Here is a 27,382-nt window from a genome sequence, read left to right on the forward strand (position 1 = left end):
GTGAGAAAAAAACTATTTTCCTAGTTTAGCTTAAATTGTTATATTTTTGTGCTTTTCAGAAATATTTTGTTAATTTTAGGCAGCTGTCCCTCTTCAAAAAATTCTTAAACATTTGCTGGTTTATACTTAACTAGTATTCTACTGAAAACAAAAATTAATATATATTTTGTATTGAAGAAATATAAAGTCCTTTGGATTTTTTTTTATTAAGATTAAGCAGTTTGCTATTTTCTTTTGTTAGGCTAAGCCTGTAATAGTGCTTTATTGTGAAGAGTCAAAATTTGTAGGGATTGCAAAGGCTAGCCTGAACAATATGTTATTACAAATTATTAGGTTAAACTTCTGTTTGGTAAAATTCTAGTTTAGATAAATTTGTATTATCTTGAAAAAGGTTTAGGTTAGGAAAATGAAACTTTTAGGGATGGGTCTAGAGACTAAACTATATCATGGGAAAGTATTTTGGAGCATCTAACTCTACTCTTTCTCTCTCTTAAAAATGTTTGCCTTAAATTACCTTAAATCACATTGTCTAATGAAATAAGGATTAAATCCTGTAGAATTGCTGGTTAGTGATGATGACAGTTGGAAATCTCAATATTTGGTCCACACCCTTAAAAATACTTGTGTTATAAATGTGAAACCCTTGCAAAATAAATCTTCTACTTAAATGACAAGAAAAAAGCATTTTTAGTGTCATAACTTTGCTCAATTTCAATTTATGAAGTTTCCAAGATTTGGAAACTTTCAGGATATACATTTCCCTATATTTAAATACAAAACACTGACATGGCTTAAAATTCTACTCAAATAACAAGAATTGCATTTTCAGAGCTAAAACCAGAGAAACAGAAACTGCTTGCTGAAAATCAAGGTAAGATGTTGTTTTACCAAAATTTTAATAGTTACAGACCAGTCCAGTATGCGAAATTCCCAGATTTAAAAACAGAAGAGGGTTATCACATAAGCTTAGCAATAGCTTCTCAGAGTATGTTTTTAGCTATGGATTAATCACTGAAAGTTTCATTCACCTAACATAACCCCAATCAAAGATAGCAAAAAGTAGCTAAACTGGAATTTGACTGGAAATTTAATCTATAGCCTGGTAGGCTAGTAGAATTCCAAATCAAAACAAAACGAAGTCAAACTAGAATTTTATCCTCTGTTTAGGGTAGCTCAACAAAGCTAAAGTCTTATCATTTAGGACTTTTTTATAGATAATTTTGGTTTTACAGTATGAATACAACATTTTCCAATATATTACCTGAACAATTTAACCAAAGATTCCACTAATTCAGACCCTTCCTATCTCTTCAAATATACCAGAGAGTATGCTAGATCATTTTTCAATTCTCTCTGACCTCAAACTAATGTGAAATATGTCAAATCCGGAGGAAATTAAGCCAGTGCTAAATCATTTAATTATAATAGAATGACAGTCTTAACACTATACGGATGTTTTATGTTTGAAATATTTTGCCCAAACCGACAAGTAAAAAGAGTGTTTTCGCGAACCAATTTTGTTTGAGCTCAACCATATGTAATTTTTTTCCGCTTTTGCGTTAAACATACAAGCTGGTTAAACCAAAGCTGTCATTGGTTAAACCAGCTGGTTGACGCGAAAAAAGGCCTTTAAGATATACTCGACCTAGGAAACTCCACTAAAAAATTACGATATCTTCAACGAGTAATAGTAATGCGTTGCATTAAACTGACAGTGCGTGCTTATCTCTCATGCTGGCCTCTCATTGGATGTTAAGGATTTTCATATTTTAGGAGTGGCCGACCGAACTCAGCAGCAACGTAAAACCGCCATATTTAACAGAGTGTGGTGTGGAGATTTTTGAATGTTTATTTGATTGTAAAAAAATTTGGTAATCAGTTGGATCATGTCCTTTGAACAAGCCACTGCTAAAAGTAGAATCAAGATGGTGCCTAAGCCCATGGGCTTGTGTAGAAAATTGAATTTTATGGATACTGAGGATGAAAACATGAACCAATCTTCATATGAGGAAGGATTGAATTCAAGTGAGGAAATGAGTGAATTTGCTGATAGTGGTGTTGTTACCAGCAGCCCTATTGATAAAGAAAAGGAGAGAATTTTTCTCTTGAGTCCAACTAAGACTAGGTATCCTTGTGGAGGATTTGACAGTTATCAGCCTAATGTAGGCCTACCCCCAATGTCACCACCTTATAAGAGAGTTAGAGCATTGAGATTGACTGAAGAACCAAATACTCCCAAAACACTAGTTGAAAAATGTACACAGCAGGTGAATCCATTGCAGAAAGTATCTTGTGTTGCAACCCTTAAGAAATGTCCAGATACACCTGCTCCTCTTTTCAGACAAAGATCTCTAAGTTTAAGGTAAGCACAACTAGGTTCGTTTTAACCTTAGCCTATTGTTTTTTGAAATGTCTTGGATTAGCCTATAAATTTCCAAGGCTAAACTAGGACTACTAAACTAGCTTGTAAATAGGTAGGCTAGCCTACTATAATGTAGTCTTTGCCTATATTGCTGGTAGCTTTGGCTATGAGGTAGGAAAGATGGTATTAGTGTTGCATTCCTGCTCCTCATAAGGAAAAACTACTTTATAGGCCATATTTTAATGTCACTCCTGTTACACTTTTACATTAGCCTACTAGGCTAATTTTATGCTTGTTTTCATGCTTTTTTTTGTATTTTTGACAATTGTCTCACTCATAGCTCTAGGCTACATGCACAGCAATATGTAGTAAGTTTCAATTAATCACACAGACACCTTTTTTGTCAGTTTTTCAACCATGTTTCTAAATAATTTTTTAAATATAATTAATTTGTAAGTCAGTAGCTTACAAATTAAGGGACTGGGACTAGGGTCCCTCTGGCAATCCAACAGTGTTTATGAAATAAAGGATCAATCTCTGGGTCCAATATTATCAAGCTAAGTTTAAACCCATTGTGCCTGTACAGGACTCAATTAATTCATCTCAAATATAGCTATCACCTTATGCCATTTGGCTGAAAGATTTGTAATGAAAATTAAAAAAAATGTATTTTTCATAAGTCAGTCAAACATTCTGTGGATTTATAATCCATTACTGTTTGCTTTCTGAATTGTTTGGTTGGACACCAAGCATTAGGTAGAGCAGTTAAGCTTACACTTGAGGGAAATGAATCCAAACCCTTAAACTTGCAGATAAGCCTAGCCTCAATTTTCAAATTGGATAGCTATGTTTTGCATAAATAAAAAAAAAACTATATTATAAAAAAAAAACTTGATTAATAAACATGCATTGAAATGTAGAAACATATTATAAAGACAGAATTTTGTCACTTATGTTAGATTTTTGTGTAGCCTTAGACTATATGTGAGACCATAAGGGGAGTTGGCTGTATTGTCAAAAATGTGAACAAAACCATGAAAATAAGTATAGAAGTAGCAATAAAAAAGTGTCTCCTTACTGGAGAGCTGGCTACTCACCTGACTCAACAAATGTAGGCTACTATTAAACTTCACCCTCAAATACCCACCTTTCCTCCTAATGGTCAAACAGGCTGTATACTCTAAATTATAGCTATTCAATTCAAATTTCATATACTGAGTATGCTTTTGTATTGCTTGTTTGTTGTTTAAATCAATTTAAAAAATATTATTAAAAAGAAAATTTGTTTTGCATATGTTACTGTGAATGTCCAAAATACCTTTTTTATCCTTGGATTTAGTCAGCATTGCCAGTCAACTTTTTCATTTTAATGCATGGTTTGTGATTACATCTAAGGTTAGCTTATTTTATGTTTTTATTCTATTTCTGATTTTTATAACCATATTTGCCTAACTTAAACTAACATAATCTAACTTAACTTTTACCATCATAGCCTGCATAAGACTGAAAAAAACTGACTCACATAGCTAATTGAATCTAAGCAGAGAAAATGAATTTTGGACATTTGCCAGTTAATATCAACATTAATCAGGTTTTTGACCATCATGGTAACACATCTGCAATTTGAGGTATGTATGTGGTTAATTCACAAATTGTTGAGATAGCCTACAATTACTTTTCCATTTAGAAAATTACCCTGAATCTCAGTTACCATTTATTTGACCTATAGGGTAGGTAGGGCTAAAGCTTATGGGTATGCCTTAAGGAATGGTATTAGCAAGTATTTTAGAATGTTTCAAAGTAATTTGCAGAAATTCTTAGTGTTTCCTTGAAAGTTGGAATTCAGCACTAATATTGACTAAATTTTCAGTTTTCTCAATTTAGTTGTATTGATAATGAGTAACAGTCTAGAAAAACTATTTTGTTACCATATCAGTCCTATAAAATTCCCAATGCTTTAGTAATACATTGTGATAAAATTTTGAATCCTATTCTTTTTCCTGTTATTTTTATTAATTATTCCTTTTTTGTCCTAGCTGGCATTAGACAAATGGGTAAGTTGAATGATCACCCTTGGTATCATTGTTAATAGTTTAGTTTGAAATCTGATTAGAGAAATAGACAATGTTAGGTTCATGGTTTTCTATATATTGCTGCTTTTAATGGATTTGACAGAATCTCAAATTTCAAATTTTTGTCTAAAGTATTTATATTTGACAATTTAAGGGATGAAGGCCCTTAAAGGGATCCTGTATGCACATATATTTTATTGAGCCCAGATATATGTGTACAGATTTTTTTTTTGGGGGGGAGGGTAATCTCACAACCTTAGATTCAAGGTGTTTTATGCATTATATTTGGTACTTAAAAATAAGGGTACATTCTTCCTTCTTTTTTTTGGGGGGGGGGGCTGTTTCCTGCTAGATATACACTAAACAGGCTCATCTGTTTAATATTGCATTTATGCATCTTCTCAAATTAAATGTTGCTGCACTATGCTGTTGAAATTTCTATCATACAGTGAAATATAAATATGGTTTTAGTGATCTATCAATCACAAATTAATTTTTTGGGAGAAAAAGGGACTACTGAATCAGACCCAATTTTTTGTTAAGTAGATGTACATTAGTGCTTAATTCATGTTTGCTGCTAAATTATTACCTTAAATTGCATTGTCCAGCAAATTAAGGAAAAAATCATGTAGAGTTGCTGGTTAGTGATGACTGGGAGCCATTTACTCAATAGCATCCCAATCTGTCTTCTATGAGTTAATGGACCAACTCTTGTTGACAGCAATCTTAAAGGTGTCAACAGAGGGAGCAGTGACAGCAGTATCAGGAAGATTGTTCCATTGGTTAATCACTATTCGAGAAGTAGCGGTTGTGAACTCTGGTATCTGCCCTCTTCTGGGACAAATTCTTACTATGCCCCCTACTCCTAGAGCATTCATCAAAATGAAATAGATTTTGACAGGAGGAGTCAGCATCCAAAGTTTATAAGTCATTATGACTTCCCGTCTTAGACGCCTGTCCACAAGTGTTGGAAGCTTCAGTTTATTCAATCGAGATAGATAGTTGATATTCTTGCATCCATTGACAACTTTTGTTGGCTGTGTTTGGGCATTTTCTATTTGTTGCTGATCACCCTTGTTCAGAGGTGTTACAGCACACATCCCAAATTCTAGCAATGCTTGCACAAGACCCTTGTACAGTTTGTCATAACTTTGGATGATCTGCTATGTACTGTATGTGTGATAATGCCAAGGTTCTGGGATGCTTTGGCAACTGCTGTTTGAGCATGCTTGTTTTTAGGTCCTCATCAACAATAGTTCCTAAATCTCTCCCCTCTGCCAAAGAGTCAATCAATTGCCTTGAACCATCCCCTCCTATCATATTGTGCTCCCAGCTTATGTTCTTCCCTCCAAAGTGCATTAGCATGCTTTTCTTAATGTTAAATTCAAGTTTCCTCTCACGGACCCATAGTGAAATCAAGTTCAGGTCTTCTTGCATGGAAGCTCTTGTTACTGACAACTGCAGAGCCATTAAGCTTTGAATCATCAGCATAAAGGCTTATTGTATTTCTTAAAGATGTAGATAATTATCAAATTTTGTTGGTTGTGGTATAGCAACCCCTGCATGTAAGGCTATATTCATTTTATGCTTTGTTTTACTGTATTTTTAATTGTCCGTACAGTTCTGCTTTAGATTTGTCTTCTCTGAAAAAATGTGTGCTTTTCACATTGTATTATTGTGCTCAAAACTAGTTTCTAGTTTAATCTAAAGTGCAAATTCAGTACACGTTTTATTTTATTATTTCCTAATTGTATTAGATGGCTAAATTTACCATATTTCTTCACTTTTGTACCTCCCTCCTTTAGGATGATTCCATAAGTTCAAAGTGTATGTTAGTCTTAATCTTTTAGGTCCAGATCTGGTGGTGCAACTCCAGTTGAGAGTGAAAGATTGTCATCACCCCCTGTAAACCAGTTCACTCCCAGAAACTTGGACAACCCTAAAAAGAGAACAAGGTCCAAAACTCTTCTAACAGATGTTAATGATCTGATGTGTGATGATGAGAGTGATGATGAAAAACCACCTAAAAGGATTGCTCTGCAGGAGGTTAATATATCACGGTATCACAAGGTATTCATTTCTTTTAAATTGCAACAATTCAATGTTTATTCAGGTTAGCCATTTTTATAACGCAAAGTATTGTTTTGTAACTGAAATTTTTTTCAACCCAATTAATTTTACAAGTCTATAAAAGTTAAAATTCTTATTGTTAAAGCTGCCAATTTTTACATATCAAGGTATAATTAAAATAACTATAATATAAAAGGGAAAATTTATGCTAAACATTTGTTTAACAAACATTACAAGTAAAAGGCTAGTTTTCATGTAAAACATTTAAGGTCTTCTACTTTTCTTAAATGGGGTTCCTTCTCTTTGACCAATTTGAATTTCCATTAAAAGCATAATGTGGTGTGATGTTTTGTCATCAACAACAATATAGTAATCAATTTCAATGTTAAGAAAAATATTGCTAATGAGCAATATTTTAACTCAGTGTTGTAATATAAAGACACAATATAATTGTAATATACATATAATCTATAGGGTGTAATTTCATTTTGTTGATAAAAGAAATGTATTAAACAATAATCAAGTCAGATTACAAGAAAAGTGTACTTAGAAAAATTCTAATTTTATTTCTATTAGTTATCCTTGTTAAGAACATAACTAGGCAAAAATCTTAATGTTACAAACAATGAATGTTATTTTGTTGACTAGTTTGTTGTTTGCCTTATTTTGACACAGGTAAGTTGAATAACAAGGAACTCATTGATATCGTTTGACAATATTAGTTCTTTGTCTGTTTCTTTCTTATTATTACCTCTCAAGAAAGTTTAGTTGCAGCTTTGGCATTATGTGCTCAGCAATCAGCATATTACATGAACTGAACAAGCTCTTTTCTTTGATTATACTGCATTTCACAGCTTCTACTATTGTTTATTAGTTAAAAAAGCTCTCTCTCCTCAGTGAACATACAACTTACACTTTCAAAATTGTTAGTGACGCTGTAAAAAAATGGAGGGGGGGGATATAAGTATCCCATGAGTTGAAACCAAGACATTGAGATGGAAACAGGATCAGAATCAAAATCTGGGGAAATATTGGCGCTCTAGTCACCGTTTATAATATTTGTACCAGTAGAGTAAGGGGGGGGGGGTCCTTTCTTCAATCAACATTCAAAAAAGTTGATTGCTAAAACTATGATGTTCAATTAAACTTTTGACCTTTTAAGTCTAGTATTGAGAAATAGTGATGTATGATAATTTGGATTTATATATTATGGTCTTTCAAACCATGCCTGCTCAGAGGGGGGTAATTTGTGATATTTCCATGAAATCATAGTCTAATATACTTATTTGTATTTGACACCTATCCTACCACTCCCCCTAGATAAAATCGTCATACCCCTCATACCAAACATACCCCTTCTCCCATACCCCTGAATTAATAATAAGTACAATTGTTTTTTTTCTTTTTGTCTAATCAGCATTTTTTTTTTTTCAGATTAGAAATTTTGATCAGTTATTTACTGCTGTTCTTCATATGTTTTTTTCTCAAGCAGGAAGACTGGAAAAGGATAACGCCTTCAATAGATTGATTGAATATGTGTTATAGGCTATATATATATATATTGTCAATAGTTCAAAACTATATTCAATAATTAGGTTATATTAGGATAACATTCCCAGATATTGCTAAGTATTAATGCTTGGTCACATTTTTGCAGGAATTTCATGAAATAAGGAAAATTGGAAGTGGTGACTTTGGCACTGTATATATTTGCCGTAATAGACTGGATGGATGTGATTATGCAGTAAAGAAAAGTCTGAAGCCTGTAGCTGGCAGTGGGAATGAGTAAGTCATAGTAAACTTGCCTTTGTTCAAGTTTTAGTAGGCTATGCTGATATTAATAAGTGATAAGGGTTTGTGGCAAAGATAGTGTTTTCTTTAAACAATCAAGAGAGATAAAACTACAAAAAGAAAACTTCAAACGAGACGACGGCCAGTAGAATTGAAAGACTAAAACAACGCGGATATTTCGCCTGTATAAAACAAGGCGTCTTCAGCACAAGATAGAAAATTAAAAGAAAACTAATCTAAAAACAAATAAAAATAAAAACCACCACCAAATATAATAAATACAATTGTCGCTATTTATCCACGTAGGGAAAAGCAGTTATTTGAGTTACTTCAATGAGAATCAAAGAGCAACTGAGGAAAAATTTATGAAAATTGAAACTTAGTTAATTCTTCTGTTGCGAAATAATCCTCTTGTAAGCTAACATTGAAGCAACTCTTTTTGGTCTAGTGGGTAATCTTGTCCCCTGGTGATTGTGTAAAATTTTAATTCCCCCATCGACTATTGGTTCATTTTTTAAAAGAATATTATCATTACATCTGTATCATGAATACAGCTATATCATTAGAAATAGCTGTAGCCTCATCAAATTGTATAACATGTTCAGGATAAAAGAATGTGTGTTCAGCTAGAGCCGAAACAAAAGTTTCGGGAGGCTTTCTTAATTGTAGAGTTTTTTCTATTGAGTTGCGATGCTCAATAAATCTTTCAGTAAATTGTTGGTGAGTTCTACCAATATAAAACTTTCCACAGGAACAAGTGATTTTATATACCAGACTAAATCTCCCCGGGTTAAATCCTTCCCAGAATTAAGAAAACTACCTAATGGTCTCACTGATTGGAAACAAGTATCAATGTTATGTTTACCCAAAATTCTTTTAAGCATCTTCCCCAAAGTAGGTACATAAGGTAAAGAAATGAAACGTTTTAGTAAGCTTAATTCTGTGCACTGTGAAACCCCAATAATCCTATTGTTGTGTTTAATGCGTCTATTTTTTATTATTTTATCAACGAATTTAATCGGGTAGCTATTACAAAATAAAACATCCCTCAAATATAACAATTCAGAATCTAAAAACTCCCGGGAACAAATTCTGAAAGCTCTATCCACCAGTGCAATCACAACCCCTCGTTTCACTGAGATAGGGTTTCTCTAGGGGTACCTATTGGCAATTTTTTCTATCTCAATTGGCATTAACATGTGAATTGGTCAGTTTTACTTTTGACAACACGCCTAATTTCAACCCTTCTGCCTGGATGGTCAACATCGTTGTATTTATTTTGGGGATCAGAAACATCCTCAGTCTAATAGCTCAAACAAGAAACAGTTACGAATTTAGATGAAATCTGTGTTTCTCATTTCAAATGCAAATTTGTCTTATTTGCATTTTACTCTGAAAAAAGTCTTCACCCAGGAAATGTCAGTTTTATGTCAACTATGTGCTAATCCTAACCAATTTTCATGCTTATTTTTTGTTAATTTTAACAGGTTCTTAATTTCCTCCTTTTGGAGAGTTTTGTCTTTGGAGATCCAAAGCGTGGTTTGTTAAGCAATTGGGGATACTGGGAAAATACTTACAGAACCTAAAGAATAGCGATCGAATTTGCTTTTTATCAGATGCAGATAAAAAATTTCCAAATTGGTGTCAAAAATAGCACATGCGGATGTAGGTCTGTATGTACCCAGGCTATCAAAATAGCATATCTGTAATATCTTGGGAACGATTGGAAAAATTGAGTTGAAATTTTAGGGAGTATTTGAAGAGGGTAAGGGAATCCAAATATTATGTTTGCAGAAAAGGATAAGAGTGTCAAAATTTTCTGTCTTCTAAATATTCTTTTGTCGAGAAATAAGTAAACAATTTATTATAGTTAAACCTTAAAAGCCATATCCGTAATTTCTTGGGTTGAGGGACCCCAGAAAAAAAATTGTTTCGCCTGAAGATGGGCCAACAGCTTTTTTCAGTCAGCCTTGAAAAAAGCTGTTGAACTTAAAAAATTTATTCATAGGCTTCTGGATCTGATCCATCTCCCACCTAGAAAACGAATTTGAAACTAGTATTGGCTGCATCGATTCGTGGTGCCAGAAAATGGCCCCAAAATTTTTTTTCATCTCCGAAAGGCTTGTAATTTACATGGCTTGTAGACAGTGCAGTGGCGGTTCTGACCTTTCTTATGCCCGGGATAAAATCTGGATTAGCGCCCCCTCCCTCCTGCCTCCCAAAAGTTTTCAGGCCAGATTTTAATAAAATTTTCATTTATTAACATAATTTGAATACAAAATATCACAAAAATTAAAATTGATGAAGTCTTGCTTATTTTCAAGGAATTGTGATGAGGATATGGAAAAAATGGGAGCATAGAGCACGGGCACTCCGAAAAGCGGATGAAGATTTGCTAGATGTTTTCCAGGGTACCCGGCTGACTGACCGTATTTCAAACAGTAGGCTGTACAAAAAATGTAGTTTAATCCCGCTTTCTGGGGCTATACTGAAAGAAAGGCTGAGATGATTAGGGCACATAGTGTGGATGAAAGATGACAGATTGCCGAAGATTGTCCTTTTCGGCCAACCGTGTAGGGCTAAACGGAAAGCAAGTCGTCTTCGTCTTGGGTGGGAGGACGTCATAAAGAAAGATTTAAAGGAAATGGGAACTTCTGGGAGGGTGTAGAAAAGGAGGCTTTGAATAGATTGGGATGGAGGAAGAGCGTGCGTAGCTGTGTTGGCCTCAGGCGGCTTAATTTTTTTGCCCATTTCCAAACCCCCTATCACCCCATTCCTCCCCAACAAAACGCAGGGTCCTCTTTGGGCCTGAGAACATTCGCTGAAAGTTTCGAAGCTGATGTCATGTCACCTCTGGGGGTATATGACCTCAAAATTGTGATCAGACGTAAGGGGGAGACCGGAGGTGGGTAGTGGGCACGGGATGGGGTTCGGTTAGATGCCCTCCAATCATTTTCAACTCTTAAAAAGGGCTCCAAAACTTTCATTTTCGAATCGAACGAGTCTCCTCCGCCAAAGAAAACTATCCCTTGTATTAACTTTGGAATCATGTTTCTTACCTTGTATCTTGTTTTGTCTTATTAATTTCTTCTTTTTTTTTTAGGAAAATGGCCATTCGTGAAGTTCAGGCTCATGCAATTTTGGGCAAGCACCCACATGTTGTGAGATATTATTCAGCCTGGGCTGAGGATAATCATATGATTATTCAAAACGAATACTGTAATGGCGGGAGTCTTGCTGATGAAATGGAAGACAGGTTCAAATCTGGCAAAGTTTTAACAGAAGCAGAATTGAAGAACATCATGTTTCAAGTTGCAGAAGGGCTTAGGTATATATTTGCTAAGTTACCCTGCTAGGGAAGGTTCAGCCTCAGCTTGAACGCGTATGATAATCTTCCTGACTTGGGAAAAAATTTTTTAACTGTTAGCTTTGCCTCTTCGAGTGCTTCAAGTGTGGCCCAGGACGGGGGCGGATCTAGAGCAAAATCTTGGGGGAGGCCCAATGTGACAAGGGTGCCAATGAGCAAAATCTTGCGGGGACTTAATGTGACAAAGATGCCAATTATTGACCAATTGATCAGAAAAAAAGGATAAGATGGCGCCAGAAAAATCTCGGGGGCCCAGGGTCCGCCCGGCCCCTCTGGTTCCGCCAGTGGTCCAGGAGGGGTCTGCTAACTATTAATTTTTGAAGGTTACTGTTGATTCTTAAAGACTCGAGTTATTGTTTTTGCTTGATGTGTTTGAGACTTTTTTTTTTTAGTCTTTAATGAGAAAATCTAATGTTGAATTTCTAAAATTTTATTGTGTTCCAGAACACAGTAATCATGAAAGATAATTAGTTATTCGTTACTATTTTCATCCAGGTATGTACGTACTGAGAGGGAGGCCGGAGTCTCCCCCCACCCAACTCTTATGTTTCGTTGAAATCTTTGTGTTTCTTGAGACCTTTTTTCTCAGTTTTCTATTGCTGGGCTTTATCTTTTTGCGTGCCAGAAAACAATTATCATCAGTGATCATTAATAATTTTTTAGTATTTACAGCCTGGCATATACAAATAAAGAGGAAAGGTTTCAAGTACTTATCGTACTCCCCACCCCCACCGAAAACTCATGATTTTTTCTGTTTTTTTTTGTACTTTACAAGTAATTCACCTGTTTTTGTGTTTCTTGAAATTTCTCCCTTAATTAATTGGTGTATACTCGCCTACCTTCATACAAGAAGTTCAGTCTCATATTTGCTCCTAATTAGTGAAGGCGAATAATATCGAAATCTCTTGGTACTAATAAGGGTGCAATTGTTTTGTTTTTCTGCTGTCTTTAAACTAAAATAGATCTACATTGCATGGGCAACATGAGGTGTTGCGGCGACCTTTGTTCGGCTTTGCCGAGTAAAGTGTTGCGAGAGCAACACTTTGGTTTTGTTTCCTCGCTTCGATTAAACGCTGAAGTTATGAATCTGTAAGGATCTCAAAATAAATACTGGATACACCAACTTGCAAAAGTTGCAAACCCCTCATTGCAACTAGCAAAAGTTCCAAACCCCTCATTGCTGAACATGATTGTAGCCTAACAGCCGATTATTACTTACAAGTCCCCTACATGTCTTACCACTGGAACCAAATTGGTCTTACCATCAAATACACCATAAACAAATAATAGGTACACCAACTAGCAAAAGTTGTGAAGTTCATTGCCGAAGATGATTATGAGCTAACAGCCGACTGTTGCTTACAATTCCCCTATATGTTTCATAATTGGTATCGGCCTGTTTTTAATTTCGGTGTGTACCTTATTACTGAAGTTTTCAACCCCTTTAAACTTTCAAACTGGTATATTTAATGAAGGAATTTTTCTACCAAAACATGGATGACATATAATTTGATCAGCTCATGAAGAACTATCGAGTGCCGTCGAAAAAAAATTCTATCTGTCTTAGTTCAAAAGTTGACATTTTTGCCGTATGCCAAGTTTCTAACGTCATCACTTAGAAAGGAGCAAAGGATAAACTCTAATTTCTTTAGCATTGAGAGAACTTTTAAAGTTTAAGAGGCAGATTTGATACCCTTTCTCTACCGTAATCCCAAGTGCGAAAAACCGAATGATAAACTCAGCTGAAATCACGAACAGAAATGGGGGGAAACAATAGATGGCAGCACTTTCGGACTCGTGGGAAAATGCCACTCTTTTGTTTATGTAAATTTTTCTATTTATCACTCAAAGAAGATGTATTGGCTTTGGGGCCGGGTAACTGCCGCATATATTTAACACTTACAGATTTTAGTCCATCTTCAATTTGAGACTGGTGCCTGCCTGCTAGAACAGAGCTTTCCACTTGAAAGCCGAAACATGGTTTGATAAACGAAAGCTTGGCTCAAGAACAAGCAAAAACCATCTTTTTTGGCCCCAGGCAAGAGCTCTACAAAGCTTTCCAAAATGCAAAGTCATATTCATCCATCCGGCCTAAGGTCCACACTTTCCGTAAAAACCGCAGAGTTTAGACCCTTACCACTTTCTAGGAATAAGCTGGAATCGGATTGCTAGGAAAAAAAACCCAGAAAAACACGACAAAACAAAAGTGTTGCTCTCGCAACACAATGATACGGTATTATTAAATGTTGTTAATAGGCTTTTAGAGCGCACTCTTCGTTATCCATATGTGTACATTCATCTTGATTGATACAAATTTGGGCCTAGGAGGTTCTTGTTCTACAAGAATAAGGTTTTTATTGTGTGGGAACATTTGGAAACCTTCTAGAGCTGCACCTTCTAAAATAGATCAATCCATAATCGTGTGTTGATACTGTTGATAGTGCTTTTAATTTTGGATAGCAATTAAGATAATTTACTCATTGGATTTATCTTTGTTGCACAGTGGGTAGAACGTTAACATGACAGGTTTAAAATGGATTGCTTTTTTTAAACTTTGTTTTCAAGCAATCCTTCATCCTTAAAATTACACCTAATTGCTGACCTTAATCTGATTTTGAATTTTTTTTTCCTTTTTGTTTTGATCGATTGTCTCTTTTTTTCTCAGCATCAATGATTATGCGTTCAATAATTACTTTGTTTTGAATAGTCTTTGTTAAGTGTTAAATTGCATGGATTGGAGGGTTAAGCCTTTGCGTTTTAACTTAGTTTATGGGTAATAACTTAGTAACAGTTTTTTCTTTGTTTATTTTGTCAGTGTTAATTAATATTGTATGTTTATGGTTGACTTACTTTATTCGGCCCTCATCTTTCTCACTATTTTCTTATAATTGTAACAGAAGAGCAGGATTAAGAATGAGGAGCAACAATTTATATATACGTTTGTATGTGTATTAAACAAAAGAGCCTGCTTAGTAGGCTTTTTGATGACCGCCTTTGCGAATGGTGGTCCGGTCAGGTTTCTTTTGGTGTTAACTAAAAATATATTTTGCAAATAGATCACATCGTTTTGATGCGACGTTTACATATACCATAAACGGATCAGGTAATTTTGTTGAGAATCTTCGCGAGCTTTTTGATGGCCCTCACTTCACTTGGGATGAAAATACTTGCAGTATATTACTAAAAGTAAATAATTAATACATTTTAATTTTTATTTTAAGTGGTAAGTGCTGAACATTATCAATAGCAACATCCTAAACATTCAATAGGTCAAAGGAGATGTTGACACACCTTTTAAACCATGAATTACATTAACAACAAGTAAAAAATAAAAAATTATCACGTTTCAACAAGTTTTCGAAAGCTAGTTCATTTGAATGATCTCCGCAATCATATTGCGAATGTCCATTTTCAGTTCTTCAATTACGTATGGGCTGTTACTGTTTACTTTACCCCCTAAGTGACCAAACAAATAAAAATCGTACGTAGAAAGATTTGTTGATCTGGGAGGCTAAAAACCTGCATAAGCTGTACTGTGCATCCTCTTCCAAAAAGTTTCCTGGTGGATGAAGACGAGAGAATGTGTATTTCTAGGAAAATTTTGTCTCGGCGGGCACTTCTTGGGCTGTCCATCATAAAGTGTCCATGAAATTTTCGGAAAAGAATGTACAGTTTCCACAGGAGATTCTTTTATAGATCATGCGAAACTTTCACTTTCAATTTTTGTATGTTTTCAAAAGGGACACTATTACTGTGCTTTGTACCCTATGTTTTACTTTAGCACCTGTAATTTCATAGATGTGCGAGAATTGAATTGCGATTGTAAATTTCATTTGTAGCGAGAATAAGAAATAAGTGATTTGGCTTTTTTGCCTATTGCAAGCTGCAAACTACTGACATGCCTGTAGTATACACATTTGTGGGTATCATAGATCCACCGCTACTGAACAGCATGAAGACAAAAATTGTCTACAGAGTTGCTGTTAGGTCTGTTCATTTCTATGTGGATGACGTTTGATTGTTGATAGCATTCCATCTCCATCATATGGAAGTCCTTGGCTACCACTGTCTACAAAATATCCTAAGGATACGATAATTTTTAACAGGATCTCAATGTTGATATGCGACTTCTCTGCTGTAACATAGAGCCCCACGACCGTTTCGTCAAGCAAGGACTTCTGCTGTTCCTTTGCCAGATTGGCGACTATGTGTTCAGTTGAAGAATTGGTGAACAGTTGTAGGAAACGACCTTGAGCCTATTGGCGAATTTCAATAGTTTCGCAGAGGATGGGATTCGCTGCTGCTTCTTGTTTGATAAAGAGGTGGCAAAAGTTCGTGGCGGATGGGGGAGTTAATCATACGGAGTCTTGGATTTTGGTTGAGGCGTTCGCGTCTAGTCCCTTAACAGTTGCACCTAACTATATGTTTTGGACTCGTAGGAATTCCAAATGTCCTTATTATATTTAATTGATCTTTCAGGTATATTCATTCAATGCACCTTGCTCATTTGGATATAAAACCAGGTAACATTTTCATTTCACGGGAAACACGGTATGACTCAGCTGACGACGGGTTCGAAGATGATGAGAATCCTGACCGTGATGATGTCACCTATAAAATAGGTAAATTCATGGCCTTTTTTTATTTGTTAAGTTTCTTTTACGCTTACTTCCTTTTTTTCAAATATCGCAGAGAATCCGGTCTGTTTGTTTTAATTAGCTACTTAAACCGTAATGGTGTTTGGGGGGGCGGAATTCCAAATTTAACCATGGATGTTTAGTTAAGCAGCAAGTTCAGTGTTTTGAGTAAGCCCTAAAGCGGCCCTCCTGCTTACACATCAGGTGTATACGCAACTGTAATAAAACAGAAAATAAAATGATAAAGACTTATTCTTTTGTCGATTGATTGTGTGACCTATAACAGTTGGTAAAATGTTCCGTCTCTTATTTTATCAATCCAGTTATTTTTCTTTCCATGTCATACCCAAATCAATACAAGTGATCAAAAATTATGATGGGGATCACTTTATTTTGTGTTGGTTAGTGGACGTGGTTCTATATTTTTGACTGGGCAAATGGTGTTTGTGATGCTTGATACTTCAGTTTAAATAGCTCTGAAATTGTTTCTAAAGGGTCCCGCATATTTGCTTGGAAATTAATTTATTTTATGCTTGTTGGTTACCTCTTAATATGTTTTTCTTTCTTAATCATGTTTAACAACCATTGATGAAATTCTGAATTTGTAATCTGCAAATCTCATGTAGACTAGTTAAGGGTGTGGGACCTTCCACTTTTTAAGTCGTAATTAATCAAATACATCCAATACAAGCACTCTGAAATTTATGTCTGAATTTTAATGTAATACAAGTCCTTTTTCCTTAATGTTCTATTGAAATAAAAAGTTTTTTTTTAACTTCTCTTGGAAGGATAAAGAAAATAAAAATAAGGAAAGGAGAAGCCAATATGAACATATGAAAAAACCAAAGGTAAAATGAAGATATGATTCAGGTTTTGTGCCCCTATTGAAAGAAAAAAAAAGCTCAGGATTCAATTTAAGGAATTTTGATTTGACTCAATAGGGTATGCAGGAGTTTGTCAACAGACACGCATATTGAAATTAATCTTAGGGGCGGGACGCATTTTGATGGCGGCCCAAGTTTATCAAACCCCCTAAAACTAGTGAATTATGTAAAAATACAGGAGAATACAATAGCAATCTAGGTATTCCAGGGAGGGAGGGAGATATGAGTCTAAAGTTATTGTGAAGTAAATTGTCTCTGGACAAAGTGTGAACAGTAGATACAAATCTATTAAAGGAATCTCTCTGGCTTAACGAAAAGAAACTTGATGTCCCATTTGATTTTGAAAACAAACATTTAGTAATAAACTATTAAAATTGCTAAATTTTTAAGTGTAGGTTTAGTAGACCATACCAAACCCTGAATTTGAATAAGATAATCATTACTTTATTTTTTCAACATTGTTACTAATTTTTTTTATAGGTGATCTTGGCCATGTGACCTCTATTAGTGACCCTCAAGTAGAAGACTTTGAGGAGGGTGATTGTCGTTACTTGCCATTGGAGATACTCCAAGATGACTATAGTCAGCTAGCCAAAGGGGACATTTTCTCTCTTGGTTTGACTATCTACGAACTAGCAGGAGGATATCCCCTCCCGAAAAATGGTGACTTTTGGCAAAAGATTCGCCATGAAGGGTACTTACCTCAACTACCAACATTATCTTTGGAGTTTCATAAACTTCTACTGGTAAGAAGACCAACTTATTTTGTATCTTAGATTAGGTTTTAAAACACTTGGTAGATCCAGCACGTTTTTCTAAGACTAAAGCTTAATATGAGATGACTGTTAAGAGGATGTCCCATTTCTAAATTTAGTAAAAACGTGTTTTTCGGTTTCACTTTTTTGTTTCCCTTTGCATTTGGCAATTTCATTCATGCTGTCTTTTTTTTTAAATTGCCATTAAAGGTGGCTAGCTGAAAGCTAGGATAAAAATATGTACATGAAATAAGAAAAAAAAACCAAGTTGCAAAAACAAGAGCAGTATTGTCGTTCCAATGACTCTCCTGAGGTAAATGCTAGTGTTCTCTAAAAAAGAAAACTATTTGTGGCGAACCAATAAGTCCATGCCTAGATATTTGAGTCGATTGCAATCCATGGTCGTGATCTGTATTTGGGATAAACATGAATCATGTGACTCGCTAACACTCCTCGTTTAGCGTAGCTACAAAACAACATAGAAATAGCGAACTTGAAACTTCGTCTATAAAATCAGTTTGTTCTAGCTTCTGTCTTTTGAATGACTGTCCAGTCTGCCTGTAGAGCTTGAGTATTCTAGATGCCATAAGCAGTGTAGTGTCCAGGATTTTGTTTGGAGGAGAGAGGGGGATACAGAATAAAAAAAAAATGTATCAAAAATGGGTTTATTTATATTTTTGCTATATCCTTATGAGCTGGACCAAAAATTTTATGGATGGGGGGGGGGTCAAACCCAGTAGCCTTCCCCCCTGGATACGGCCTTGGCTATACGATATTATCTTGAAATTATTTCGAGGATACTACCAGCATTTGCTGACAAAGCATTTTGTTTTGAGTCGTTCTTTATCTTGTGGAAGAATGTTGTCTTGATACAACTTGTCTCTGCTGTAAAGGTAATCATCTTGTTAAAGCTGGACACCAAGAGAACTATCCATCCATACAGCTGCTGGTTATTTACTTACTAAGACTAATAGAACTATCAAGCTGATGTCGCCATATATCTTGCCCAAAAAACAGCTTCAATGTCAAGTAAACTCCCAAATAACTGAGTCGTCTTTTAAATTTTACTCAGAGCCTGAAGTATAGAGGTTGTAACTTTGCAGTCTGTTTGACTTTGGAGGGTCTTGGAAGCGTAACTGAAAACCTAGACTCATAGAGACCATTAATTTATGATGAAAAGGCTGATCTGCTCTGCTAAATGCAAGTTTCATCAATTACCCGGTTAGAATTATACAAGTTTACGAAAAACGTGATCCAAACAAGAATAAAAATTCAAATCTTTGAATTTTTGTTATAATACCTGACTGCAGTTTCTCCAAAGCCCCATTCTCATGTTTGTCTAGCTTGTTATCATGTTTAGATGACGCCATTTTGGACCAGTCAGAGCTGCTCATTAAAAAGGAAACAAGATATGATTGTTATGACAAACACAAAAGGGTTAGGTGACGCGGCATTAAAGAAAACAAAGTTTGTTATAATATATTAAAATTGATACAGATAAGGGTCCTTCTGTACAAAACTCATTTTTTAATAGTGAAGCGGCCCCTATGAAATTTTGATGTTGTGCGCCTCCGCCAACCAAAGCCTAAACACTTTCTGTAGAAACTAAAAATCTTGCTGGACTTGGATTGCTGTTTCCCATAGTACTCTGCAAAATCTCTAGATGTTTTTCTTCATTATTGTTAAGTCATAATGCCTCAGAGTCAAAATCTTAGTTTTATGGCTTTAAACCTAACTTTTTTTTTTGGTCCTCTTTATTTATCAGGGTTTGATTCAGAGAATTTTCTTTTATAGTCTACAATTCAACCGGACGCGAGTTCTCGTCCATCTGCCGCTGAATTACTGAATTCTGAGCTTCTTGTCCCACTTAATCGGAGTACAACAGAACAATTAAAGAGGGAATTGCGTGCTGAAAGACAAATGAACCAAGCTCTAAGAAAGGAACTACTTAAAGCGCAACTAAACGGTTCAGATAAACTGAGTCCCAGACAAACGCCTAAACGTTCTCAAAGACTAGTTGGTAAAAACATGGCCAAAAGTCGAAGCTATTGTTGATTTTTATCGGTTTATATGTCTTTGAAATCTCTGGGCTTTCCTGTTTTGAATATGTACATTGCAACAAAGAAAACTATTTTGTTATGTAGTGCATTTAGATAAATTACTAGTCGTTTATTATTAGAATTCAGTGTTTTCAGCGTTGTGATATGTTATTCGAAATCTTATTTTTGTTGTCACCTTCTTCATTTTCTCTGTCTTGATAGTGTTTTTATTTATGATTTGTCCTCCTTTTTTGCTTTTTTGGAGCTGATTTTTTTTTAATTCAATATATGGATGGTTCAATTTTGAAATAAGATCAAGTTCACCACAGGAGCTTTCAAGCCATAGGCTCCCATAGCTAAGTAACCATAGTTGAAATGATTACTTTTGGTTACACTTTTGGAATAGCAATTTGCAATGTGCAACAAGTTCCTGTAAGGAGTAGGATGAACTGAACTATAAGTCGAAACTTATCTAAGCAGATTTGGTTCACTATTACTATGAAAGAAACCTTATATCTTCACAGTGCTATAGCAACTACCGCAGTATTGTCGCTAATGCCTGAATGAAATTTTGGTGTAGAAATACACAGTAAACTACTGAGTTTCTGCTATGCTGTAGTATACCTGATGGGGGGGGGGGTCAGGAACTTACTTACACAAATTCGTCCATAGGTCCCTGCTTTTGGGCAGGAAAGTTTTTTTCATATTTTAATCCGGAAAAAACTCCCCCCCCCCCAAGACTAAAGCGCGTGTATATCTATGATGCTGATTTTTTGAATTTGAAAACAAGTTTGGTTGGTCTTTTTTTACGTTGAGCCCTCCTATATTTCAGCCCAAAACATTTTATCTCTGACTTCTAGGACTACAGACTGTTGTATCTCGTTGTTTTTACGCTCAATTTCATTCAATATAATATCTTAACGATGTCACTGCATGAATCATTCTCTTGATTGTGTGCGCAGGTAGATTGGCTTTTCAAGCTCTGAATGGGGAAGAATATGATACAAAATAAAGTGCTATAGACCAGTTTACGAAGTCGGTATACCTATGAAACTTGATATTAAGCTTTTAAAAGAAAAGATGAAATGTCTTCTATTCCAAAACTTGTGCAACTCATACAGGACAAAGCAAATTCCATGATTACTAATTCCCAGTTTGACAACTTACTTGTAACTAAAGTCTGATATGAAAAACTGCTTTCAATGTCACGGAAAATGTATTTAAATCAATTTGGTTCTTGTATGTTTCAGTCCAACCTAGATGGCATTAATGTGTCACATTTTGTTCCAAAATTATCATGGATTTAGTAATATGGTCTATTTGTGATATAACGTTGTACCAAAGGCGAAAAGGGGCATCAAATGCTTGTTTCGAAATTGAGCTAGACTATTCATTTGAATTCAGTAACAACTTCGCCTCTGATTGAGATTTTATATGTTGCTAAAATTTGTGGGGAAGTTTAATTTGTATGAGGTGGATAAGGTAGATCATCATATGACTGCAGGGACCTAATACTTACCAGTACCTTTTAATCGAAGAAAATATGGGAAGCCGAAATCTTGTTCATGCTCTTAAGTAAAACCACGAAACTGTGAGATGCGCCTTTTGATTGTGAAAACGACGATATAAATTTTTTTTTGTGCGTGTCCTTAGACATTCAAATAGACGGCCTTGTGGAATAATGTTTCAGTATTAGATTTGGTCAAATGGATCTCTTTTTTCCCCTGTTGTTAGTATGCTTTGTCTTCACGGCTAATGCTTGGAGATTCGTTGTTAAGGGATACATAAATCATTCGCAGATCAAGTAAAATAACTCCCCTCAAGCCAGTTTTTTAGATTTCAATATCAGAACGCTTGTTTTAAGTTTTTCATGCTCTTCAGAAAATTCCTCTGCATGGCGGCCATACCCCCCGCCCCCTAAGAAAACTCTTTGGGAAGAGAGGCTGATAAGGATTCTAAAGAACTATCCCAGAATCACGAATTTTCATAACATTTGTCCATTATCTCATAAGATTTTTTTTTAGTTGCTAATTCTTGTAGCTTTATACTAAAATGAACTTGAGACCACTATCCTTAAAGATATAAGCAAAAATACAAAAAATTTTGAAGCAAATTATTTTATTATATAATCGGTGCAAATTTTGAAATCCTTTTCGGTCTTCCCTTTGTTTTCTTTTTCTCCTTTAGGAAGTTCATTGAATAGACAATTAAATGCCCCTTGTATGGATGTTTTTACGCATTAATTGTTACAAAACTTGTTTTGGCAATAAGAATAGGCTGAAGAGGAGTTTGGACGATATAACTATCTTTTTTGTAAAACTGCCGGGAAATCCTAAAGCTGTCTTGCTATACATTATGTTTATTCTTTTAAGGACTTTGCCTAGAATGTTAGTGACAAGTAGTAACAGTGTTTGGAGTAGAGTGCATACAAGTTCGAAGGAATTTTACTTCCAGTCATTTTACTTGGTTCATTGACTCCAGTTTACTATTGGCGAATCAGTAGCCAATCGTAGATTTCACAAGTTGAAAATCAGTCAATCAGAAAAGAAAGGTAAACTTCAAAAATAACTTGGGAAATCATTGATTTTGAGTCAAAGCTCCGACATATTTTACGGGAGTCCACGGCCTCTATCGAATCAGTAGCCAATCGTAGATTTCACAAGTTGAAAATAAGTCAATCAGAAAAGAAAGGTAAATTTCAAAAATAACGTGGGAAATAATTGATTTTGAGTCAAAGCTCGGAAATATTTTATGGAAGTCCATGGCCTCTATTTTACTGCGGAAATGCTTTTAAAGTGTCTTAGAAAATGTGCTGCGGCTTCATTCTATGTACGAGTATTTATCATCCCTGTATACGTTTGGATCTTATTAATCAACTTTTTATGTTCAACCTATGCCTTATGACAGGGGTTGAATTTGATCATATTTTTTTATGGTCTTCTTGTGGTTGTAAAAGCCTTCGAATGTTTCTAAGTTGAAGGATTGAATGAAATACTTCTGTATCGTTTTTTGGATCTAATAATGAAAAAAAGAAGAAAGGGCTAAACCCATTTCATGCATTATGTCAAATATTAAGAAAAACATGAATTTACCAGTATTTGTGTGCACAATCCACCCTCGACCCCCTTCCATAAGTCACCTTGTTTCTGAAGTTTTTATGGCAGGTATAGGCCAGTTCTAATAGATTGGACACTTTGTTACCACATGTTCTTTAAAAGGGCAGATAATATCAGTATTTTTGCATTTTACTTTTTGGCTATACGCATCTAGCAAAGCTGTTACTTTTGAGGCTGGAGTGGTTTTCGAGCCATGGTTTTTCTGCCAAAAAAAAGGACTTTTTTGTCAATTACAAACACCACGGTGCGGCTGTACTGGAATTTAGGAGATAGTAAAGAAAACAACTCACTGTTCAATGTTTTTTTGGGGAATGACCGTTACATCAGAGGCACAGTGATAAAATAGGCCGCATTCATGTTTTATTATTTTATTGTGTTATTCTATAATGGGGAAACGTATATCAGGCATAAAAAATGTTCTTTTTGTTTTTTATTATTTCTTTTTCCGACAATCAGAGAGGTACAAAATTCTTGCTTCTAGGTTTGATTCGAGAAGAAGAAATAAATGCATTTCGCTGTTAGTTGACTTAAGATAATTTTCTGAGCTTCTAAGTATTTTTTTTTTTTTGCTGTTCTTTTATATGTTTCTGGTTTTGATCATTTTGCTTCTGTGAATAGTTTTTTTTTAGATGAATCGTACTTTTTTTCCAAATTTAATTCAGATTTTAATATGATTGGTCTAAAGATTTTTAGTAATATCCAAACAGTGTTTAAATAATTGTCTCAAACGTTCACGCTGATGCTAGAGCGGGTTAGTTTCCGCTAATTTGGCCATACTAATTCTAATATGCCAATAGCTTTTCAGAAATTCATGTGGCAGTTATGTCGTTTTGGCAGGGCAAATTTACAAATAGATCGTTGCCAAACTAGAATTACACTATCTCAATTAGAGAAACTCAAGACCCACCTGGCATCAATGAACGTTAATTTTCTGAAATAAAAGGGTCATTATTAGACAGTACTGCGCCTAGGGGTTCTAAAGTGAAATGCTCAAAATGTATTTTCTTCATTGGTAGATATAGAAATTACTTGAACTGCTGCTGGAAACCGCGTCAATAAGATAACTGTGACAACGTTAGAGCAATTTCCAAGCACAGATGCCTAATTATGAAAATCTACCTTGTATGAAATTTACTTTTGTAACTTGGAACAGTATTGTCAGTATGGATTTAAAGATGGTGTTCAGGGTGCTACTACCAAGTTATTTTGGCGTTAATCCGCGCGAGGCTGAACCTTCGGTGAACACTCCTTCTCCATTCTACCCTCTAAAGTTTCTCTTGCTCACTCTCTAGGAATTTTGTAGAATTTAACTTATAATTAATTTCGTCGAATTTAATCTTTAATTCAAATATTGACAATTTGATTTGCAAAAACCAAATCTAATGATCTTTAACTAAATACCAATGCTCTGACGTAAAATTACTTACTCGTCTTTAGTACCCGAAAAAAGGAAAGGGAATAATTGAAGTAACTTCGACAACACTACTGTTTCATTTAAATTTAGAAATGTATTTCGGGGTGTCATAAGCATCTTTACCTAGACGATGCCTAGGTTTTGAACAATCCCTAAGAAATTCACAGAATATGGTACAATAAGCTTTTTCTGCTATGTTATGGCAAGAAATGAAATAATAAAATACCCCCCATCCGTAATCGAAGCAACATTCATCCTCCCGAAATCTAAATATGAGTAATTTTGTATTGATGTTTAAGATCCAGACTTAAAATATTGGAATTTGTTCTATACCTTATGCTTTTAATCCTTTGAAGTATAGATACAGTTATTTGACAACTATATATTTATTTTGATATTAGTAGGGTTGTCAATAGACTTTTCGCAAAAAAGAAACATTTCTAAATTAGATTTACCCTGTTCTTAGAACCACGGTACGACCCAATTATTGTTTCTGTCATTTGCTAACCCCCCCCCCACCATCAAGATAATTTGATTCATGAAAAAGTTGAAATTTATAGACAACAGCATGTGCAGACTAAGATAAGCTTGTTTATGGAGAAGGAAATTGTTCACGCCGTCATGCTGGTTGGGGATGGGAATGAGGGTTGTCTTTCTTCCCAATTTACTTTACATTTTATGTGTTAATCCTATTACAAATCCAACTTTTTGATTCAGAAACAGATTTGAATAATAAACATTTAACGGGTTTTTATCATAAAGGTCTGCAATTTTTCTTTGCTGAAATACTCTTTTTGGGAACTCCCTGTGAGTGATTGCTTGGAGGCTTTGACTCGGTATCTGAAAACAAATTATATCAAAATGTCATATCTACATGCGAACAGCGCAAGAGCTTAATATCCAATTATACTTAAAAAGTAGTGGTAACTCGCCAATTACACACTACAATCAGTCCTAAATTTGAAAGCTTGGCTAGAAATTTTTTTCCAGGAAGGGGGGGGGCTTCATCTCCAAACAAACCCTTCAAAAGATACACTTAAAAACATGCAGTATATGAGTTTTTTGGGTTTTTGGGGAACACAATAAAGAAATAATTTCCTAGTTCGAAATACGAAAATATAATAGCCATGTTTCAATCCATCACTCACATGGGAATTACTTTTGCTATTATATCTATTACATCTATTTGAATATATTTTGGTATTTTAAATATACATGCATAGATGAATCTAATGTCATTTTTAGTCGGAATTGTGAAAATTTGTTTAGCTGTGTTAGCCAAGTGCCTTATACTATAGGCTGAGTTTAAAGGCTGTTAAATTTTGTTGATGTAGCAGCTCAGATTCAGCAGCTTTATTTCTTGTAGTTTTTTTTTACCACATTCCAACTGCGAAAGAGTTTGATTCATTAAATGATTTGCTCGATTTCTATGGACTTATTTGACTGTTTTTAGGCGACATTTTCTAGAAAAGGACAATCTCCTTTTCTAGAACCTTACAAAGGAGAATTGTATGATAGTCATGAACAAATCGACCGATAAGAAAAAAGGCTACGACGGCTGTTAGTTTGTAAAAGAACATCTGAACTGGGTTTCTCCGCTAGTCAACAAGGCGTGTACAATTCAAAATATGCAAATACTTGAACTGAAGAGTTATTTTAAAAGTAATTTTAGTTACAAACATACTAACGAATTTCGCAAGTCTTATTGAATTCTTTACAGTTATACTGACTGGAGGAAAAGGTCAGCAGTAAGTTCAAATTTTCAGTATGAGGTTGTCCGAATTTTCAAACCCGTAACCTCTCAATCTTAACCTCTCAAGCGATGTCGTCTATTTTAAATAATCCTAATCAATTCTACTGAAACTGATTATAAAAGAAAATACTCACTCCCCTAAACATATGAAAGGTTGTAGCCCGTCAACTTCAAGCTGTAATTTGTGTAACCCAGCAATGTAATTTTAGAAATTTCTGTGAAATCGTTCAGACGTGAGAATATACTCACTCTACTTATAGGAACAAATTAATATTTTGTGGAGTAGACTGCGGTGGCTAGATCGAGTTTACCCAGCAGTTGAAGATCCTATAGAATCCTGTTAAGCTTTGTTTGTGTAGAGTCTGACAGTCAAGGAACGTTCTGGGAGTGACTACGCCCCCTCCTCATGTTTAAACTTATTTTGTAAAGAAATCTGATTTTCCCTTGTGCTAAATCAGTAATATGTTCAGAAAGAAATCTAAAACCACGATTCAAAGACCATTTTTTTTAGCTTAAGCTCAAACTGTTCATAACCCTCCAACTGTTGGTTCCTTTTTAAGTGATTACGTGGCTTGTGATTATACAGCATCAATAGAAATTTTATTAACATTCCAAAACGATAACTAAGACATGAAAACCCTTTAAGAGTTCCTATTTACATTCCTTTTCCGCCTCTATAGAATAAACTGGTATGGTGGTATTTTTCCGAGGGCCATGAAATAATGTTTTGAATATTTTTGTTTTTTGGTCAGGTTTTTTTTTGGAGCCAGAGGCTGAAGCAACCAAACCTAAAACTCGCTTTGACGTGGCATAAATAGAGGTTTTATTTTTTCGAGAAGCAATCAATAGTTGGTGAGTTCAGAGTGGCTGGCGACAGGAAAAACACATGAATTTTTTGCAGTAGGGGTAGGGCAGGCTTGTCAGAACCCCAAAGATGTTTCCTCCATAAATGGTGAAAAGACTTGCAATATTGGTAAAAGAACATGAAAGATTCAACAGAAGGGAAAAAAAATCGAGATTTGCATTCTTTCATTACAATAGATTCGATATACAAACGGCAATGCAATGAAAATCGTATTATAAATACATTTATATATTGCTTGCATTTTAATGTAGACACAA

The 27,382-nt window shown here is 34.9% G+C and overlaps 1 protein-coding gene and 1 long non-coding RNA gene across 2 annotated transcripts in view; one reads left to right on the plus strand and one right to left on the minus strand.

Annotated features, from left to right (window-relative positions):
* LOC136025013 (uncharacterized) overlaps nt 1–1,698 on the minus strand; it is a 32,947-nt gene extending 31,249 nt beyond the window's left edge. The window contains exon 1 of the long non-coding RNA XR_010616997.1: nt 1,646–1,698. This is a non-coding gene — a long non-coding RNA (uncharacterized LOC136025013). The remainder of the gene's footprint in view (nt 1–1,645) is intronic.
* Nucleotides 1,699–1,783: 85 nt separating this feature from the next.
* Nucleotides 1,784–25,931, plus strand: LOC136025009 (wee1-like protein kinase 1-A). Its single transcript, XM_065700636.1, has 7 exons — nt 1,784–2,362; nt 6,285–6,504; nt 8,162–8,289; nt 11,399–11,623; nt 16,142–16,284; nt 17,664–17,929; nt 19,733–25,931. The coding sequence occupies exons 1-7, from the start codon at nt 1,887–1,889 to the stop codon at nt 19,991–19,993; spliced, it is 1,719 nt and encodes a 572-aa protein (XP_065556708.1). The 5' UTR covers nt 1,784–1,886; the 3' UTR covers nt 19,994–25,931.
* The last annotated feature ends 1,451 nt before the right edge of the window (nt 25,932–27,382 follow it).

The sequence above is a fragment of the Artemia franciscana genome, chromosome 3 (genome assembly GCF_032884065.1).
Source record: "Artemia franciscana chromosome 3, ASM3288406v1, whole genome shotgun sequence".
Classification (NCBI taxonomy): Eukaryota; Metazoa; Arthropoda; class Branchiopoda; order Anostraca; family Artemiidae; genus Artemia; species Artemia franciscana.

What these genes read in the sequence shown, in the direction of transcription:
- LOC136025009 (XM_065700636.1), top strand. Translation starts at nt 1,887, where the DNA reads ATGTCCTTTGAACAAGCCACTGCTAAAAGTAGAATCAAGATGGTGCCT. An exon ending in CAAAGATCTCTAAGTTTAAG is followed by an intron (nt 2,363 to 6,284) that starts GTAAGCACAACT and finishes TTAATCTTTTAG; the next exon opens with GTCCAGATCTGGTGGTGCAA. An exon ending in CAAGTTGCAGAAGGGCTTAG is followed by an intron (nt 11,624 to 16,141) that starts GTATATATTTGC and finishes TTGATCTTTCAG; the next exon opens with GTATATTCATTCAATGCACC.